The sequence below is a fragment of the Dendropsophus ebraccatus genome, chromosome 15, assembly GCF_027789765.1.
Source record: "Dendropsophus ebraccatus isolate aDenEbr1 chromosome 15, aDenEbr1.pat, whole genome shotgun sequence".
NCBI classification, from domain to species: domain Eukaryota; kingdom Metazoa; phylum Chordata; class Amphibia; order Anura; family Hylidae; genus Dendropsophus; species Dendropsophus ebraccatus.
This window is the reverse complement of record NC_091468.1, coordinates 38,768,473-38,787,199: the sequence shown is the minus strand read 5'-3', so window position 1 is coordinate 38,787,199 and position 18,727 is coordinate 38,768,473. Positions and strand designations below refer to the sequence as shown.

Here is an 18,727-nt window from a genome sequence, read left to right as displayed (position 1 = left end):
ATCTTATATACACAGCATTTATCTCAATGGGAGATCAATGCTGTGTATATAGAAGTCCCCCCGTGTACAGTGGGGGGACTTTTTACAGTGTAAAAAAAAAAAAAATTTCATTAATTAAAAAAATCCCCTCCCCCTAATAAAAATTTTTATTAACACCCCCTTTTCCCATTTTATAAATAAAAATAAATAAATAAATGTATTTGGCATTGCCAGGTGCGTAATTGCCCGAACTATTAAATTATCACATTCCTGATCTTGCACGGCATGAGTGCAAAGATCTGCCAAAGTACAAAACTGCGCATTTTTGGTCGCATCAAATCCAGAAAAATTGTAATAAAAAGCGATCAAAAAGTTGCATATACGAAGTCAAAATGACACCTCAACCAGCCCCATAGACCAAAGGATAAAAGTGTTATAAGCATGGTCATAGAACAATTTTAAGGAGTATTTAGATTTTTAAAAAGGTTTAAATTTTTTAAAAGCCATCAAATAAAATAAAAGTTACACAAGTTACATCTCGTTGTAATCGTACTGACTTGAAGAACATATATAACATGACAGTTGTATCATAGGACAAAAGGTGTAAACACAAAAAAAAAAACAAATAAAAGAAAAGCGTTTTATTTTCAATTTCACTGTGCAAATATTTTTTCTTTGGTTTCGCAGCATATTTTATGGAAAAATTAGTGGTGCAAAAAAAAAGGGTTTGTGTGGGTCTGTAGGTGAAAAAAGGAAGTGCTACGGCCTTTTAAACACGAGGAGGAAAAACCGACAGCGCAAAAACGGAAATTCGCTCGGTCCTGAAGGGGTTAATATACCATCTTGAGGTGATTGGTTCCCTTTAAGGATAAAATATGGCCTTTGTTATTGGTGCTAGAATGAGGTCATACATTATCCAATTTATACATGTTTGGTAAGAGGACTTATTTTTGTGGTGAATATTAATCAATGGAGAAAATAAAAAAGCATTAAAGTGTCACTGTCGTGAAATTTTTTTTTGCAGAAATCAATAGTCCAGGCGATTTTAAGAAACTTTGTAATTGGGTTTATTATCTGAAAAATGCATTTTTATCATTAAAAATCAGTTTGAAGCTCTCCCCCCTGTCTTCATTGTTCTCCTATGGAGAGAGCTAAAGAAAAGACCAAAACAGGACAACAAAGAGTTAATCTACAAATCCCTCACAGGATATCTCTACTGACCATCACCAGTGACCTGTCTGAGCTCGGATTACAGCTGTCACCCAGCTCCGTGCCTGTAATCCTCTGTTATCTGCTTTCTGCTGCCGGCTAACTCCCTCCTTCCTCCTCCCCCCTCCCCTCTCCCTAGAACAGACAGGGTACGTCTCCTGCAACAAGTCACAATTTTCAGATTTTTCAGAGTGGATGAAAAAGAGGAAGGAGGGGGGGACCTGGGAAAAGGCTTTTTACATGCAGATAATGGCAGATTTGGCTAATAAACCCAATTACAAAGTTTCTTAAAATCGCCTGGACTATTGATTTCTGCAAAAAAAAAAAATACGACAGTGACTCTTTAAACTATGAAATGTGTGGTGACTATATGAATGTATTCTAAGGGTCCCGTGAATTTTATAGGTGCCTTACTATGGGTGATCTGGCCCTGGGGTTTGGTGCTAATAGTGTTCTGCTTTCATATTGCTAAGAAACTAGTAATAAGCCTATGAAAGGTTGTTCTTGCAGTTTAATTATTCTTGTGCAGCCCTGCTGTCTCCATATACAGTCTTTCTACATACATTGTAAACTCTCTGACCGGTTAAGTAAATAACATTTATTATCTGCGACAATGGCATTTGTCGAGGGAGGAGATATATTAGGCAGCAAGTGAAAAGTCAGTACTAGAACTTGATGTGTTGGAAGTAGGAAAAATGGCCATGAATACGGATCTGAGTGACTTTGACAATGGCCAGACAACTGGGTCACTGTGACATGAGGGCATCATAAGAAAATTACCTATTGTTTAAATCATCGCTATGTTATATGTATATATTTATTTAGCATTTTCTTTAAACATTTTATGATCTATATTTTAAAATAATCCTGAAAGCTTGCAGTTTTCATACTGACCACTAAGCTTAACCCGTTCCTCACCTCCAGAAATATAGATTTATGGTGTACGTTTTTCACCATCACACCTTCTAAGACCCATAACGTTTTAATTTTCCATTGGCAGGGTTTCTACTGGCATAAAATATATTACTGTTATAAAACTGTAATATGCTAAATGAATTCTATATGTCACTACAAATCCAAAGATACCAAACTTTAATTTAAAAGAAAAATCTGTGCACCACCACATTTTGCACCATGACTTTGGATTGTTTTCTGCAATATTGCTAATTTTGTACTTTAGTATCTTTGTGCATTCACACCATTAACCATGTGGGATCAGGAATGTTCGAATTCAATAAGGAAGGTACAAACTGTTTAGATTCCACAATCACAATTGATTGCAGCATCTAAACTGTTAAACAATCTACTTCTGTACACTGGGGCAGCTACATACTGTGGGGAACTGATCTACCCAATGGTGAGCACTTATCTACCCTGGAGGTACAATTACTTACTGGGGCATTCATCTACCTATTAATAGGCACCTAACTACTGAGTGATACCTATTCACCTACTGGGGGGACACCTTCGTACCAAATGGATACATACCTAAGAACTCTGGAGCACATATGTACCTATTAGGGAAAGGGCCGGCCTTAGGGGTGTGCGACCAGTGCCACTGCACAGGGCACATCACTCCAGTAAACAAAGTGGGGCACTGGGGACGGCTGCTGTGCCGACCCTGTTTACTATAAGCATGCCTGGAAGGAGGAAAAGCTAGATGCATGGAGGCAAAGTGTAGTCTGCCTCCTTGGATCTAGCTTTGACAGCAGGGCAGTATAAGCTAGATCCATGGAGGCAAAGTGTAGTCTGCCTCCTTGGATCTAGCTTTGACAGCAGGGCAGTATAAGCTAGATCCATGGAGGCAAAGTGTAGTCTGCCTCCTTGGATCTAGCTTTGACAGCAGGGCAGTATAAGCAGTAGTGCTGTCAGTTGCCGGTACTGCCTTTCCCACTTCATTACTGTTCAATAAAAAATGGGCCCTTTGCACGGCTGCAGGGCAGCTCAAAATCACGGGACCTATCCCTCCCCTGCAGTCTCTGTGCACAGGTCTCCTTTAGCTCCCAGGCCACGAACAGGATTAGCTATCTTCCTGCCTGTTAGCTGGTGCCTCCTCCACACAGAAATGACAGGAAAATTCAGAAAACATCAGCAGGGCCCCCTCCTTTCTCATGACACCCCCTTCCCCTGCAGAGACCCCTTCTGGAATACAGCTCTGCAGTCGATAAGGAGGGAGAGGGGCTCAACTCTTCTGTCCTGAAGAAGAGGAGACATGAAGATCCCCTGGAGTTCCCTGTCCTGGATAAAAATTAGTGTATGAATGTGCATTTCTGTGTAATGTCTGTGTGTTTGTGCATGTGTCATCATGTGTGAATGTTAGTACTATAAATGTGTGTATATTTATATGTAATCTGCATATGTTTATATCTGTGTAATTTTTCTGTGTTGGCATACTTGTGCATCTATGTAATGTGTGTGTGTGTGTGTGTGTGCGTGCGCGGGCGCGCACATCTATTGTGTATTTATATAATGTGTGTTAGTATGATTGGTTGTATCTACTGTATGTAAAGTGTATTGTGTGTGCATATTTGTGTGTCTCTTTAATATGCCTACGTGTGTGTGTACATGTATACAATGGTGGATTATTTGTGCAGTTTCAGTGTCCACCCAGGGTTTGTTGGGGGAGTTCGTCAGACACCTTGTTGCAGCGCACTTTGGCACTCCTGTGCTGGGGAGCTGGGAGAACAAAGGAACGCTGGGGGACTGTGGTGAGCCAAGTGAGTATCTATATTGGGAGGGGGGAGCCTGCAGGATTCATGGGGCTTCATACAGTTTTTTTGTGAATGGGCCCCATGAATCCTAGCTATGTCCCTGGCTCTCTGGGGACCGGAGCTCAGGGAGAAGAGAGGATCTACTGGGGAGTGCTGTGATAGGTGAGTATGTTTTTATATATTTTTTATGGGGGACACTGCATGGGGGGGGGGGGGGTCATTCACTATATGGGGATGCCTTACATGGTGGGGGGCTAATTATGGAGATGCTGCACATGGGGGGGGGGCTATATATGGGGATGTTGCACATGGGGGGGGGCTATATATGGGGATGCTGCACATGGCAGGAGCTATATATAGGGATGCTGCATTTGAGTGGGATATATATGAGGGTCGCCGAAAACAAATTCTGCACAGGGCGCCATCTACCCTAAGGCCGGCCCTGATTGGGGTCACATTTCTACCTACTGGGGGTACCTGTCTACCATACGTCCTCCCTGATCACTCTGCAACATTCAACTATGGGGTGTCAAAGCTGAACACATGGCATTGTACGCCTTGGAGGTGCTGGCCTGCCCTGCCACTAGAGTCTTGTAAAAGAGTTTATTTAGCACTGCTGGGGGTATCATGACCAATAAGCATAACTGTCTGTCAATTGAGAATGCTGACAGGCTGACGCTTATCAAGAAGAATAGGGCTTTCACCAGACTTTTCTTCTCCACCAGTGCAAAGCAGCATACCATTTAGCCAACTGACAGGTGTGTTAGCTTCTTCCTCCTTCTCCATAAGAGTCTCTGTGCGCTGAAGAGAGAGTTTTTTTTTACAGGTGTTACCACCAGGCTCTCATCCACGATTTTTATGGGCTTCACCACCAAGCTCTTGGCCACAATTTTTAAGAGGGTCACAACAGGCTCTCGACCAGATTTTTTTAACAGAGTCACAACAGGCTCTTAACCAAAATTATAAAGAGGGTCACAATAGGCAAGATCAACCAGTCGGTAGAGGCGACTCTAATGGGTAGTTTTTCCATCAAAAATTAATTAAAATTTTGATGTCAATTGTTTGTTTTATTAAAAATATCTCAAACATGGGTATATGTTGGAGTGCTGTCTCCCTGTTCTGCAGCACTTACCCCTCCTCCACTTCAAGCTCCCTCACATGCCTTGCCTCAGGCATGTTTTCAACTTGGTGGTTCAGCAATTTCATAAATATGCCCTGGTTTGTGAAAGCAACCCCACTTGCCCTCTCATACATAGATACTTAACAACTGAAAGTATGTACGTTCAAATTCCAGGGCCTCTTAGGAAGACTGTATTGTTCATAAATCAGGGAACTGGGTGTGCTGTTTCCATCAGTTTCTGAAAAAAATGCTGGAGTCTCCCATTGACTTAAATGGGGTTCGTTACTTGAATTGAGCACTCAAGCATTTGACAATACTCAACTCGAGTAACGAACATTAAAAAGCACTTTAGTACTTGCTCACGTCTATTTTGCCTTGGCTGCCAGGAATGAACAACCCTGCTATTTCTTCACTGCATCTGTAAAAAAACAACAACAAAAAACAGCTCCATTATCAGGAGCCGGCCATCACACTCGGCTTTTAGCATTCCCGGAGCGTGCGATCGCCCTCCTGGCAACTCCTACAATGTACCCGGCGACCGGCTGGGTGTGGGGAGTGCGCAAACTGCGTCCCTAATGACTGTCCGGTTGCTAGGGACATGGCGGCTTCCTTCCCTGTTCCTGCCACGGCCGCGGCCACACCAACCCTGCCCAATCTGCCCAGGTGAAATGTGTTTGTATAAACTGAGTGGCAGCCGGCACCAGTCAGTGCAGTTTTGCATTAAGGTCTGGGCCTGGAGTCTGGAGGACTCCGGCCTCCATATGTATCCTCCTTTATGTGTTATTCCCTACTGCGATAGAGCCTCATTACCTGAGTGTCCCTTGACCTAGAATTTATCCTGATTGAATTCCTGGTTTTTAGCTTCCTGATTTTTGGCTTTTTGATTTATGACTTTGTACCGCACCAACCATGTGTTACCGACCTTGATTTCTGATCCCGATTTATTTTGTTTGTTCGTCTTGTCCGCGTTCTGTGTTTACACCTCTTCAGGCCAGGGACTGTCGCCTAGTTATCCGCTGCCACTTAGGGCAGTTGCAGTAAGCAAGCAGGAACACCAGGGTGGGTGTCAGTTCTAGGGCCTCACCTGTCTTGTGTCCTCCATACCATAAGAAAGGTATTTTCTGACTAGAAGGGTGAAATGTGCTGTACACTAAACTATTTTACTATAAAGTGGCCAACCCCTTTAAGTTTTGTTAAAAGTATAAATAAATCGGATTCAATAAAAAAATATGCATTTAACAGAGACATCTACTCAGTATAGAAGTACGTTTTTGCCTTGCATAACTTTTGACAGGTTTTTATATCAGTATTTATTTGAAGTAAGTCCAGCCAGAGCTGTCAGTCAGTGCTCAGCTGCATCTTTTCTCCTCCTCTCTCTGAGGGTCAGAGGAGTGGCCTGCAGCTGCTGATTCCTATTTATTCTGTTCAATATCCACAGTTTAAAGAGGATTCGCCTGTATGTACCTACAGTGCTGAAGCAAACACAGGAACACAGGTCGCATTTGGTGCTGATTGTTGTCTTGTTTGATCTGTAAGTAAGAATTTATTTATGATTAATGGGGGGGGGGTCACTATTGGCATCACTATTATTCCAAAACTACAGGGTAATATTACTCATGGTGATTATTGTAACAGCAGGTAAAGATGACATCATGTGCATCATGTAGACTTATATTGCCACAAGGTGCAATAAAGAGGAAGCACTCTGTTTTCATACTTGCAGTCAATGGAAGAACAGATCAAAACAGATGCACTCAAATGCATCCGTTTTTTTGCAACAAAAAAAATGGATTACAAAAACGTAGTGTGAAACCAGCCTAACCCAGCTTGTGTATAGTAAATATCTTTTATAAATCTGGATAAAGTAGTTCAGATACTTTAAAGGGGTTATCTGGTGAGGATAACATTCTTATATATTGTTACAAGTATATAAAATATAATAAAGAAGCTGTGCTTACCATTCCGTGCTCTCCCAGTGCCCTCCTTTTGGTTTCAGGTGTCCTGCGCTGAACGATTACACTTCCACTTCCTAGATGGGCTTGTCTAACAGTAATAACTCAGTCAATGACACGGACAGTGATTGGTTGAGCGGGCTGTCACCTCTGAGACAAGTCCGTCTCGAAAGTGAAGGTAGGATCTTTCCGCGGAGGACCCAGAGACCCATAGAAGGACACCGGGGGAGGGCAGAGAAGTAGGCATAGTTTATTGTTTTCTATATAAACCTCTCCTGCTCTTTCAGCAGAAAGCACTGAAAATAACTTAACATTTCCTGCAGAACATACAGCAGCCAAAAGTATGGGAAGACTTGACATTTTTTTAATAGAAGTAAATTATAAATCTAATATATATAATTTTCTGACACCAGTTGATCTGAAAGAAAAACATTTTTGCTGGACAACCCCTTTAAGGGCTCTGACCACATTCAGCAAGTGAAGAAGGGCACCTTAGGTGTAAAAGAAGTTAAAGTTCACAAAAGAAGTCTAAATCCTAGACTTAACTGATGCACTTAGCAAAGGTTTATAGACACAAGGAAGTAAACCTTAAACCTTGAAGGATACATTTTTCAACTCTTAAGAAGCTCAATGAGGCTTTACAGAGTTGCCTTAGACAAGAGTCCCATTTAGGAACCAGATTTATAATCCCCCAAAAGGGAAAGGCTAACTAGTAAATATTAAAGCGACTCTGTGCCCACAATCGGCCCACCCCAAACAACTTGTACCTTCGGATAGCTGCTTTTAATCCAAGATCTGTCCTGGGGTCCGTTCGGCAGGTGATGCAGTTATTGTCCTAAAAAACAACTTTTTTTTTTTTTGCTTTAAATACCTGACCCCCACCACCACCACCACCACCACCACCACTACCACCTAATTTGGTCCAAAGATATATCTTCTCTGCACATAAAAAAATGTAGGGATAAGGGGGGGTGGGGCGCAACAAGGCAGGGAGGAGGCATTGCCATACTGCGCCTAATCTATCAGGGTTTACACATGGAAACAGGTGTAAACCATACAGAAATCTACATCTGCTCCGGAGCAGGTGTATATATCTGTGCCAGCCTGCAGCAGGCTCAGGTTCCCCAGACTTTACTAAGGAGGCGTGCTGCACCTCTTGGTAAATCTGGCCAGGTAATTGGTAACAGGACTTGTACGCCGGTCTTAAAGGGGAACTATCAGCAGGTTAGATGAATCAGACCTGCTGACAGCCCCCTATAGCGCCAGGGACAATGGTGAGGAGGAAGGTGTTATCAGGGTGTTATCATGTCTGTTCTGTCAAATTTGAGGCCTGTATATATCATATAATTCTGTATCTATCTATCTTATTTGATCCTAACAATCCTTTGGTAAAACGCTTCTAATAGTTAAAACTAAAATGTTTACTCTCTCTTTTTTAGGTAAACCATGGCTGTAATAGTGTACACGTGCCTTATTGTTGCCATAAGTCTTTTTCCTGCTATTAGTAGTACCCAAGCTGGTAATGATGCTATTATAGGCGGTTATAATGGTGCAGATGTAAACGATATGGAGGTTATAAAGGCTGCTAAGTTTGCTGTTAAGGAGTACAATAAAAAACATAACAACAAATACAAGCTCATTCAGATTACGTCAGCTGAGAAGCAGGTAACTTGAAGGCATCATTGTTATTATGTAGGTGCATATAACACTACAGTTAAAGGGATAGTCCCATCTCATCTCCCCATACTTATACTTGCAGGGTAAGTCACAGTAAATAATTTTGCAAAAACATTTATTTAGCTAATTTGCCTGCACTGTATCTCAATACATCTACATTATAGCTAGAGAGAGAGTGAGATAGAAATCCAGCAAAATATGCTCACCTGTCCATGCTCTGCAGACAAACAGCACCCTCTGCCAATGACTAGCTGTCGCTGTCCCGTCTATTTCAGTAATTGGTTGAGTGGGCTGGGGGTGGCACAGAAGAGGACACTGGGGTAGGATAGGTAAGTATTACACTAAAACCGCACCAAAACAATTGTTTAGCGGTTTTAGTGCAGTTCATTAAGGTTAAGTTCCCAAATTTTACGCCAAAAAATTCACATACCTGGCAAACTGAATTTGTGAATAAATCACTCATCTCTATATATCAGCCAGACCACTGCTTTTAGAGCAGAGTTGTGTTCAGTAATTTAGACAACAAGCTGTCAACAATGGGAGGGAAAGAGCAGCATATCAGGAGAAGGAGGCACGTTTTCTAAATGAATGTATTTGCCAAAATATTTACTTTGACTAGCCCTATGGGAGTAACTATATTAGTTGAGGTGGGTTTACCCCTTTAAAGGGATAATATCTATTTATGTATTACTGATTTAGGACCAATAGATTGTACAGCTTTATAGAGACAATATACAGTACTGTATATTCTCTTTATCGGCCATGCCTAGTGATATTGATGATACTTTTTTGTTTCTTAGGTACATGCAAACAGGGCAGGACTGGAACTAAAAAACAGTCCCAGTCCTAAAAGCACGACAGCCCACACACCCCTTCCCCCACACTGCAGCAAACTCAGTGCTACTCCTTAAAAGCAAAAGTAAGTCGATTAGAAAAAATCCACAGCCAGCAAGGGCAGGAAGGAACATAATAAACAATCATTGCTTACCTCTCCCTGTGCCTGCGAAGCGCTGGGTTACAGGCTCCGGGACCCACGCCGGAAGGCATTTTCCTCTCAGTTCTACAGCGGTGTCCCACCCAGTCACTGACTGGCTAAAAAAAAAAGCGTATGAAAAAAACTGATAGCTGGCTAGTTAGTTATTTTTGGGGGCATTTTGACTTTAGGTGTGAAATAGGTCTGTCCTGGCTAATGGACTGGCCGCTAAGCCATTCAGTGACTGAAGCGGCATCCCATCCCACTCACTGACTGGCTGAGTGGTGAGTCCATCAGCTGGGTCGTGACATGTTAGCTTCAGAGATCCCGGAGCCCGGCGGGGGTCCTGTAGCCGGTCCCGCCACACACCGTGGGCACGTAGAGGGGTAACTTAGTACTTGTAATCAATTTGCCCCCTGCCGGCTGCAGGATTTTATAATCCTCCGAACTTCTCCTTTAAAGCCCCTATTACATTATTAGGAGCAAACAAACAGCAACCAACTGTCAGGTTGGTGCTCGCTTGCTCCTGGCTATTACATGCACCGGCAGTGAGCGGATAAGTGAAGGGGGGGGCGCAGGGAGCTGCAGGGGGTTGCCCGGGTTATTCCTAGATGGTCTGGGCAGCCCATAGAAGATAACGGCAGTCTGCTGCTGCCACTCCTATTTCACGGAGCGACGGTGGCAGATTGCTGCTATCTGGATCGTTGTTTTAACATGTTGAAAGACAAAAATCAGCCGTCATCGCGCATGAGGCTGATCGTTGTCTTCTATTAAACTAAGCGAATATCATCCGTAACAGTCGGTATCAGACGAATACGGCCAATAATCGCTTTGTGTAATAGGTCCTTAGGTCAGTGGGAGCTTCTGGGCACACCTGGACGCCCCCCCCCCCCCCCCCCCCCCCCCCCCACACACACACACACACACACTCTTCATACTGCTCACAGATCAGAAAGATAGAGAGTGGAGAGGTGCTTCACATGTGTATTGTTAAGTAATTGTAAGTGCCTCTAACTGGGTTCACACTATGTATATTTGAGGCTGTATTTGGTCCTCATGTCAGGTCCTCATAGCAACCAAAACCAGGAGTGGATTGAAAACACAGAAAGGCTCTGTCCACACAATGTTGAAATTGAGTGGATGGCCGCCATATAACAGTAAATAACGGCCATTATTTCAATATAACAGCCGTTGTTCTAAAATAACAGCAAATATTTTCCATTAAATGACGGCCATCCACTCAATTACAACATTGTGTGAACAGAGCCTTTCTGTGTTTTCAATCCACTCCTGGTTTTGGTTGCTATACAGCCTCAAACATACAGCCTCAAATATACGTAATAAGAACATAGCCTTAAAGTAACCAATGCTAAGCGTTTCATAGGTTTTTGTATACTGTGACTTACTACTGTATTCCAAGAAGTTCATTTCTTACTACCATGCAGATTAATGGCCTTGGTATTATATACATCCTTAGATAATTATATCTCACGTAAACCTTTTTATAATTTATTAATATACATTTATTCTTGTAGGTTGTTAATGGATATAATTACAAAATGTATATAAAAATTGGGAAGAGAAGATGCAAGAAAGATTACGACAGTTTATCCTGTGATAGCGAGTATTCAAAGGTAAAATCACTATTAAAACCAGGGGCTTATCATTCAGAAGATTCTTGTTATAAATTATTATTACATATTGGAGCATAGCTGGCAGCTATTAAAGTGTCATTAGATGTACAAGTTATTGTGTTGTTCACTGTTTGGTAAAACTGATCAGGTTTCTATTGTCATTACGACCAACTCTATGTAACACTGAGCTGTTATAAAGACTAGAGCAGGGATGGGCAACCTTCGGCCCTCCAGCTGTTGCACAACTACATTTCCCATCATACATGGACAGCCAAATCTTCACTTTGGCTGTCCATGCATGATGGGAGATGTAGTTTTGCAACAGCTGGAGGGTCAAAGGCAGGGGCGTAACTAGAAATGGCTGGGCCCCATAGCAAACTTTTGATTGGGGCCCCCCCGCCCCACCCCCTCTCGATCGACCACTATGCCATCAACACACTCAGCTCTACACAGGTTCTGTACACCATATAAATTACAGTACAGTTACATCAGGTGACTTACAGGAGACGTCTTCTCTGATCGGAGTTCTTCCCTTTTCATTTTCTTTTCCATCTGCCCTGGGCCGTTATGAGAACTTCTCCGGACCACGAATCCACAGAATCTGCCAGACAGACATATTAGGCTTCACACTCTGTCACCATCCTCATCTCTACCAACTGCACATCTGTATTGGCCCCTTTACACCCACATTTAGTGGGTAGGCTGACTCTATGTGATCCCATTTTAGTATATGGCCCTCCTCTCTGTCGCCCCTCCTTATAGATAGCTTCCTTATGTTGCCCCCCCCCCCCGCTGTCCCCCTTATAGATGCCCCCCCCATGTTGTCCCCTTATAGATGGTCCCCTATGTTGCCCCCCTCTTCCCCTATATTGTCCCCTTATAGATGGCCCCCTTTCCCCCTTTATTGTCCCCTTATAGATGTTCCCCTCTCCCCCAATGTTGTACGTTTATATCCCCCTCTCCCCCTATGTTGTCCCCCTCTCCCCCTATGTTCTCCCCTTATAGATGGCCTGCTCTCCCCCTATGGTGTCCCCCCCTTATAGATGGCCTTCTCCCCCCCCCTTATAGATGCCCCCCTCCCCCCCCTTCCTTATAGATGGTCCCTCTCTCCCCCTCCCTTATAGATGCCCCCCCTCTCCCCCCCTTCCTTATAGATGTCCCCCCCTTCCTTATAGATGCCCCCTTCTCTTCTAGATGCCCCCTTCTCTTCTCCCCCCATTCCTTATAGATGCCCCCTTCTTTTCTCCCCCCCTTCCTTATAGATGCCCCCTTCTCTTCCCCCCCTTCCTTATAGATGCCCCCTTCTCTCCCCCCCCTTCCTTATAGATGCCCCCTTCTCTCCCCCCCCCCTTCCTTATAGATGCCCCCCTCTCTTCCCCCCCTTCCTTATAGATGCCCCCTTCTCTTCTCCCCCCCCTTCTTTATAGATTCCCCCTTCTCTCCCCCCCCTTCCGTATAGATGCCCACTTCTCTTCTCCCCCCTTCCTTATAGATGCCCCCTCCTCTTCTCCCCCCCTTCCTTATAGATGCCCCCTTCCTTATAGATGCCCCCTTCTCTTCTCCCCCCTTCCTTATAGATGCCCCCTCCTCTTCTCCCCCCCTTCCTTATAGATGCCCCCTTCTCTCCTCCCCCCCTTCCTTATAGATGCCCCCTTCTCTCCCCCCCCCCCTTCCTTATAGATGCCCCCTTCTCTTCTCCCCCCTTCCTTATAGATGCCCCCTTCTCTCCCCCCCCTTCCTTATAGATGCCCCCTTCTCTTCCCCCCCTTCTTTATAGATGCCCCCTTCTCTTCTCCCCCCCTTCCTTATAGATCCCCCCTTCCCCCCCCCTTCCTTATAGATGCCCCCTTCTCCCCCCCCTTCCTTATAGATGCCCCCTTCTCTTCTCCCCCCTTCCTTATAGATGCCCCCTCCTCTTCTCCCCCCCTTCCTTATAGATGCCCCTTCTCTCCTCCCCCCCTTCCTTATAGATGCCCCCTTCTCTCCCCCCCCCTTCCTTATAGATGCCCCCTTCTCCCCCCCCCTTCCTTATAGATGCCCCCTTCTCTTCTCCCCCCTTCCTTATAGATGCCCCCTTCTCTTCTTCCCCCCCCCTTCCTTATAGATGCCCCCTTCCCCCCCCCCTTCCTTATAGATGCCCCCTTCTCTCCCCCCTCCCCTTTCTTATAGATGCCCCCTTCTCCCCCCCCCCCCCCGTCCGAGGAAAGCAAGTTTAAAAAAAAGAAAAAAACTCACCTAACAACACGCTCCCCCGTCGAGCCTTTTTCCTGTCACCCCCTCATGATGCGCGGCTGCCGTCTGATGCCGCGTCCTAGCCCCGGCAGCGCGCGTATCATAGAGTTCTGTGTGGGCCTGTGGCCGCGACTTCCAGCACACGTCTCTGTGCCGGAAGTCGCGGCCGCAGCACAAGCCCACACAGAACTCTATGATACGCGCGCTTTCGGGGCTAGGACGTGGCATCAGACGGCAGCCGCGCATCAGACAGGGGGTGACAGGAGCGCTGTGGACCGGTCCCGTGCTCCTCCTGGCCCAGTGACTCCTTTTCCCTATGGTTGGGGAAAGGAGTCTCCGGGTCGGGAGGAGCACGGGACCGGCCCCCGGCTACAGCACCCGGGAGGCATGCTCAGCCGCCGGGTGCTGCAGGATATGTAAGCTCCAGGGGCCCGCGTCACGGGCCCCCTGATGCGGCGGGGCCCGTAGCAGCCGCTACGGCTGCTACGGCGGTAGTTCCGCCAGTGGTCAAAGGTTGCCCATCCCTGGACTTGAGGGATCCAGCTAATGGACATTAAGCTACTCCACACCAAAATCCTGAGAGTAGTAATATTGTAACATTCCCTTTTCAAAACTGCACATGCTCCCTTGGGTTGTCACCGTGTTCTTACGAGGCACAGGACGATGCGCTCCTGTAGCAGGCAGGTCGGTGCGGCCACCAGCAGGAGAGGGTCCACGCTAAGTGGAGAAGGCACTGTGGGCATCTGCAGAGAGGAGGGCACCCCACAGGGGTGTAGCTAGGATTCATGGGGCCCCATAGCAAAAAAATTGTACAGGCCCCCCTCCCCTACTACATATATATATATATATATATATATATATATATATATATATATATATATATATATATAGGCTCAGTGATGTGGCCAAAGAATAAAATCTCTTGTGGCCAGAGGCAGAATCCTGCCTGGAGCTACAAAAGTGACTTGCAGAGCAGAGAACCAATGGCTGCTTGCTCTGTCAGTCCACTGTATTTAACCCTTATTGAGTCCTTATGGTTAAATACATAGGCGTGGGAGGGAACTACCTTCTGCTTAACTCTGTATGTACTGTAGTGTGTAAGTGACCCAATGTTCACTTACATGGTGCAACAAAAAAAAGCACAAGCCAAGGAGATCTCTGCTTTACTGCTCATGCACTGATAACCTCGTAATAGAGCTAATTTCACTACTAGAGGTCAGGGGTTATCAGAGCAGTAAAGCAGAGATCTCCTTGTCTTGTGCTTTTTAACCCTTTTATGTGTTGCAGTATGTAAATGAATATTGGGTCACTTACACACTGCAGTAGTTAAGAGGTTAAGCAGAAGAACACAGGACGGCTCTTATCTTCTCTGTGCATCAAGGCCCCTCCCCTGGATCCCATAGCAGCTGCCTGGCCTGCCTCTATGCACATATAGTGCTATTTCCCTTAATTTAGTAGATCAGGCAGGTGTCAGATTCTCTCAAAAACCGTCACGTCACGAATCAGGTGTAATTCATATGAAGTGTCCAGCGCACTATATGTAGAAGCAGTGGAGTAGCTATAGGGGTCACAGTGGTCGCGATGGCGACCGGGCCCTAAGCTAGGGGGGCCCGCCAACTCCCCCCCCCCCCCCCCCCCTCTCACCACTTTCTGTCACTGGCAGTTCTCCCCAATCGGCTGTGATAATGACAGCCGGTTTGGGAGAACTGCACTAAGCAGGCTGTATATTAAAAAAGACACCGGCAGTGCAGCGGAAACCCTCCCTCCCAGCCCCCCCCCCCTTTCTAAAGCAGATGCTGAGGGCCCTGCCCGACACTTCCACCGACTGTGTGCAGCAGCATCAGGCAGCCTCACTGAGTGCTGACGGCCCAACCATATTAAACGCTCCAGGAAGGGGAAGAGGAGGAACAAGATCTGCTGGTCTCATGCTGATCAGTGGGGAAGAGTACAGGAAACAGCATACAAGGGGTTACAGGGCAGTCCCGTCCCCCTGCAGACTGCCGGAAAATACAGGAGAGGAGGACTATGTAAGTGCCTCAGTGTACAGAACTGTGTGTGTCTGTGTCCCTGTATGCATATGTGTCTGGCTGTGTGTGTGTCCCTGTATGTATATGTGGCTGGCTGTGTGTCTGTCTGTCTGTCCCTGTATGAGTATATATGAAGCTGACTGTATGTATCTGCCTCTATGTACAGCATGTGTATGTGTGTGTCCCTGTATGAGTATATATGTGGCTGGCTGTATGTGTGTGCGCCTCTATGTACAGCATGTGTATGTGTATGTGTGTGTGTATGTGTCCCTGTATGAGTATATATGAAGCTGACTGTATGTATCTGCCTCTATGTACAGCGTGTGTGTGTGTGTGTGTGTGTGTGTCCCTGTATGAGTATATATGAAGCTGACTGTATGTATCTGCCTCTATGTACAGCATGTGTATGTGTGTGTCCCTGTATGAGTATATATGTGGCTGGCTGTATGTGTGTGCCTCTATGTACAGCATGTGTATGTGTGTATGTATGTGTCCCTGTATGAGTATATATGAAGCTGACTGTATGTATCTGCCTCTATGTACAGCGTGTGTGTGTGTGTCCCTGTATGAGCATATATGTGTCTGGCTGTATGTGCCTCTATGTGCAGCATTTATGTATGTGTGTCCCCCCCCCTGTATGGGTTTGCCTGACATGTGTGTGTATGGGTATATATGTGTGCATGTGACTGTATGTATGATGTATGTATGTGCTTGTGTGTGTTTTCCTGTATGGGTATATATGCATAGCTTCCAACTGTCCCGGATCCCACGGGACAGTCTCGATTTCGGGGTGCTATCCCGCCATCCCGGAACGGTACCCAGTGTCCCAGTAAAAGAAAAACAACAAACCAGTAACTCACCTGTCAGCCGATCCCAGCAGCTCCTCTCCCGGCAGAGCGCACACTCCCATCATCCTCTGGGTCAGGCAGAGGGTGTCCCTGCAGCCACTATAATTCATGACAGAGGCTGCAGGACACATCCGGCAGAGTCAGTGTCTCTATACCCTTCTGTCCAAGCCGGAGGATGATGGGAGTGCGCGCTCTGCCGGGAGAGGACCAGCTGGGATCGGCTGACAGGTGAGTTACTTGCATGTTGTTTTTCTGGTGGGGCCACACTATATGGGGGATTGGATACTATGTGGGGCTCTATATTAGGGGGATTGTATACTATGTGGGCACTATATGGGGGATTGGATACTATGTGGGGCACTATATTAGGGGGATTGGATACTATGTGGGGGAACTATATTAGGAGGATTGGATACTATGTGGGACACTATATTAGGGGGATTGGATACTATGGGGGGCACTATATTAGGGGGATAGGATACTATGTGGGGCACTATATTAGGGGGATTGGATACTATGTGGGGCACTATATTATGGGGACTGGATGCTATGTGGGGCACTATATTAGGGGGATTGGATACTATGTGGGGCACTATATTAGGGGGATTGGATACTATGTGGGGCACTATATTATAGGGATTGGATACTATGTGGGGCATTATATTATGATCTTTTATGGGGGCTGGAAGGGTGATTTGTATGCCAGGGCTGCTTTTTAGTGCCAATCCGGCCCTGTCTCCCTCCCTGTATCTGTAATTGCTGATACAACTGAATAGACTGCTGGCAGGGGCCCACTGCTCCTTCTCCTGCCTCCGGGACTCCTGCTCTGTGTAATACAGGCCGAGCCATCATACACAAAAGCCAGATCTGACCAGAGGAGGACAGAACCCCAGGGAAGAGCAGGGACCTGGACAGGTGAGATTATTATCCCTAGAGCTACAAGCCCCATCATGCCCTTCTAACAGTCATGATAGGGGTTGTAGGTTTGCAGCATGTGGCTTTCCAAGTTGCAGAACTACACCACCCATCATGTCCTGCTGACAGGTTATGATGGGAGTTGTAGTTTTTTGGCTGTCAGAGATTGGGAAACAATGATTAGAGAATGAAACAGTACAGTACAGTCCATTCATTATAGGTGACAGTGGTACAGTACATGAGGGGGAGGCAGTGGGGCAGTACATAAGGAGATGGCATGGGGGGCCCCAAGCTAAAATTTGGCAGCAGGGCCCATCAGCCTTTAGCTACGCCCCTGTGTAGAAGTCTATGTAGTGTATTGTTTATGGAACTGTATGTATTGTAGTGTTAGTGAGTTGTTACAGTACACCAGCACACTTAGATGCCCTGGCACCGAGCAGGGGGGGAGAGGTGTCTGTGCATCTAAATACCTCCCCCCTCCCTCCCTCCCTGCATGGTGTGTGGGACACATACTTTCTGTACTACTCCATCATCATCTGCTTATACTATGAGCGCTCCTGACCCGTGCTCAGGAACGCTCATAATATGAACATATGATAGGGTAGTAGTACCAGGGCCAATCCACATAAACAACCCACCCCCCTGTTGCCACCGCACAGTTGCCGGCTGTGTGGCGGGGGGGTGTTGCTGGGGATCGGCCCTGGTACTACTCCCCCATCATCTGTTCATACTATGTTTTTTAGAGAATCTGAAGCCTGCCTGATCTACTAAATTAAGGGAAATAGCACTATAAGTGCATTTCCCATAATTAATTTGTCTAACTTTCCTTATGTAATAACATATTAAAAAATAAGTTTTGGCCAGAGTTGTCCTTTAACCTTTTAGACATAAACAAGTAAGTTTTGTTTTGTTTTATAGTTGTACCTAATACTATTATTTATTTCCACAGATTTTAAACTGTAGATTTGTGGTCTACAAATCTCTGCAAGGATCATACACACTCACATCTCAACAGTGTACGGAGTGAGGCAGGCCCAAGTGGCATCGTCTTATACTCGATATAAATAAATAAATAAATTCTACACATTATTTGGGATCATGCTACTGCAGTTATTCTGAATTGATTGTATTTCTAGTTAATTCTTAAGGACTTTAGTTTGCATATTTTGTGTGATTTGCTTAGTGTATAATGACATATAATAAAAAAATGTAATGAATAACTCCCCAGTAAATGAATAGACACTATGGAGGAGATTTATCAAACATGGTGTAAAGTGAAACGGGCTCAGTTGCCCCTAGCAACCAATCAGATTCCAACTCTCATTCCTCACAGACTCTTTGGAAAATGAAAGATGGAATCTGATTGGTTGCTAGGGGCAACTGAGCCAGTCTCACTTTACACCATGTTTGATAAATTATGTCTATACAAATATACAACTAATGAACTTTC

At 45.3% G+C, this 18,727-nt stretch overlaps 1 protein-coding gene across 2 annotated transcripts; it reads left to right on the top strand.

Annotated features, from left to right (window-relative positions):
* The first annotated feature begins 6,457 nt into the window (after window positions 1-6,457).
* On the top strand, window positions 6,458-18,423 carry LOC138774472 (cystatin-like). Of its 2 annotated transcripts, XR_011360323.1 has the most exons (5): window positions 6,458-6,550; window positions 8,411-8,636; window positions 9,449-9,567; window positions 11,157-11,255; window positions 18,227-18,423. XR_011360323.1 is itself a non-coding variant. In XM_069955378.1 (4 exons), exons 2-4 carry the CDS (start codon window positions 8,418-8,420, stop codon window positions 18,302-18,304), a joined length of 396 nt encoding a protein of 131 aa, XP_069811479.1. In that variant the 5' UTR covers window positions 6,458-6,550; window positions 8,411-8,417; the 3' UTR covers window positions 18,305-18,423. The 2 variants fall into 2 exon arrangements, 1 of the variants encoding a protein (XP_069811479.1); XM_069955378.1 differs by lacking the exon at window positions 9,449-9,567.
* The last annotated feature ends 304 nt before the right edge of the window (window positions 18,424-18,727 follow it).

Excerpts from the sequence above, each read along its gene's own strand:
- LOC138774472 (XM_069955378.1), top strand. The coding sequence starts at position 8,418 with ATGGCTGTAATAGTGTACACGTGCCTTATTGTTGCCATAAGTCTTTTT. Across the intron at positions 8,637-11,156 it reads TTACGTCAGCTGAGAAGCAG|GTTGTTAATGGATATAATTA; the intron begins GTAACTTGAAGG and ends TTATTCTTGTAG. Across the intron at positions 11,256-18,226 it reads GTGATAGCGAGTATTCAAAG|ATTTTAAACTGTAGATTTGT; the intron begins GTAAAATCACTA and ends TTATTTCCACAG.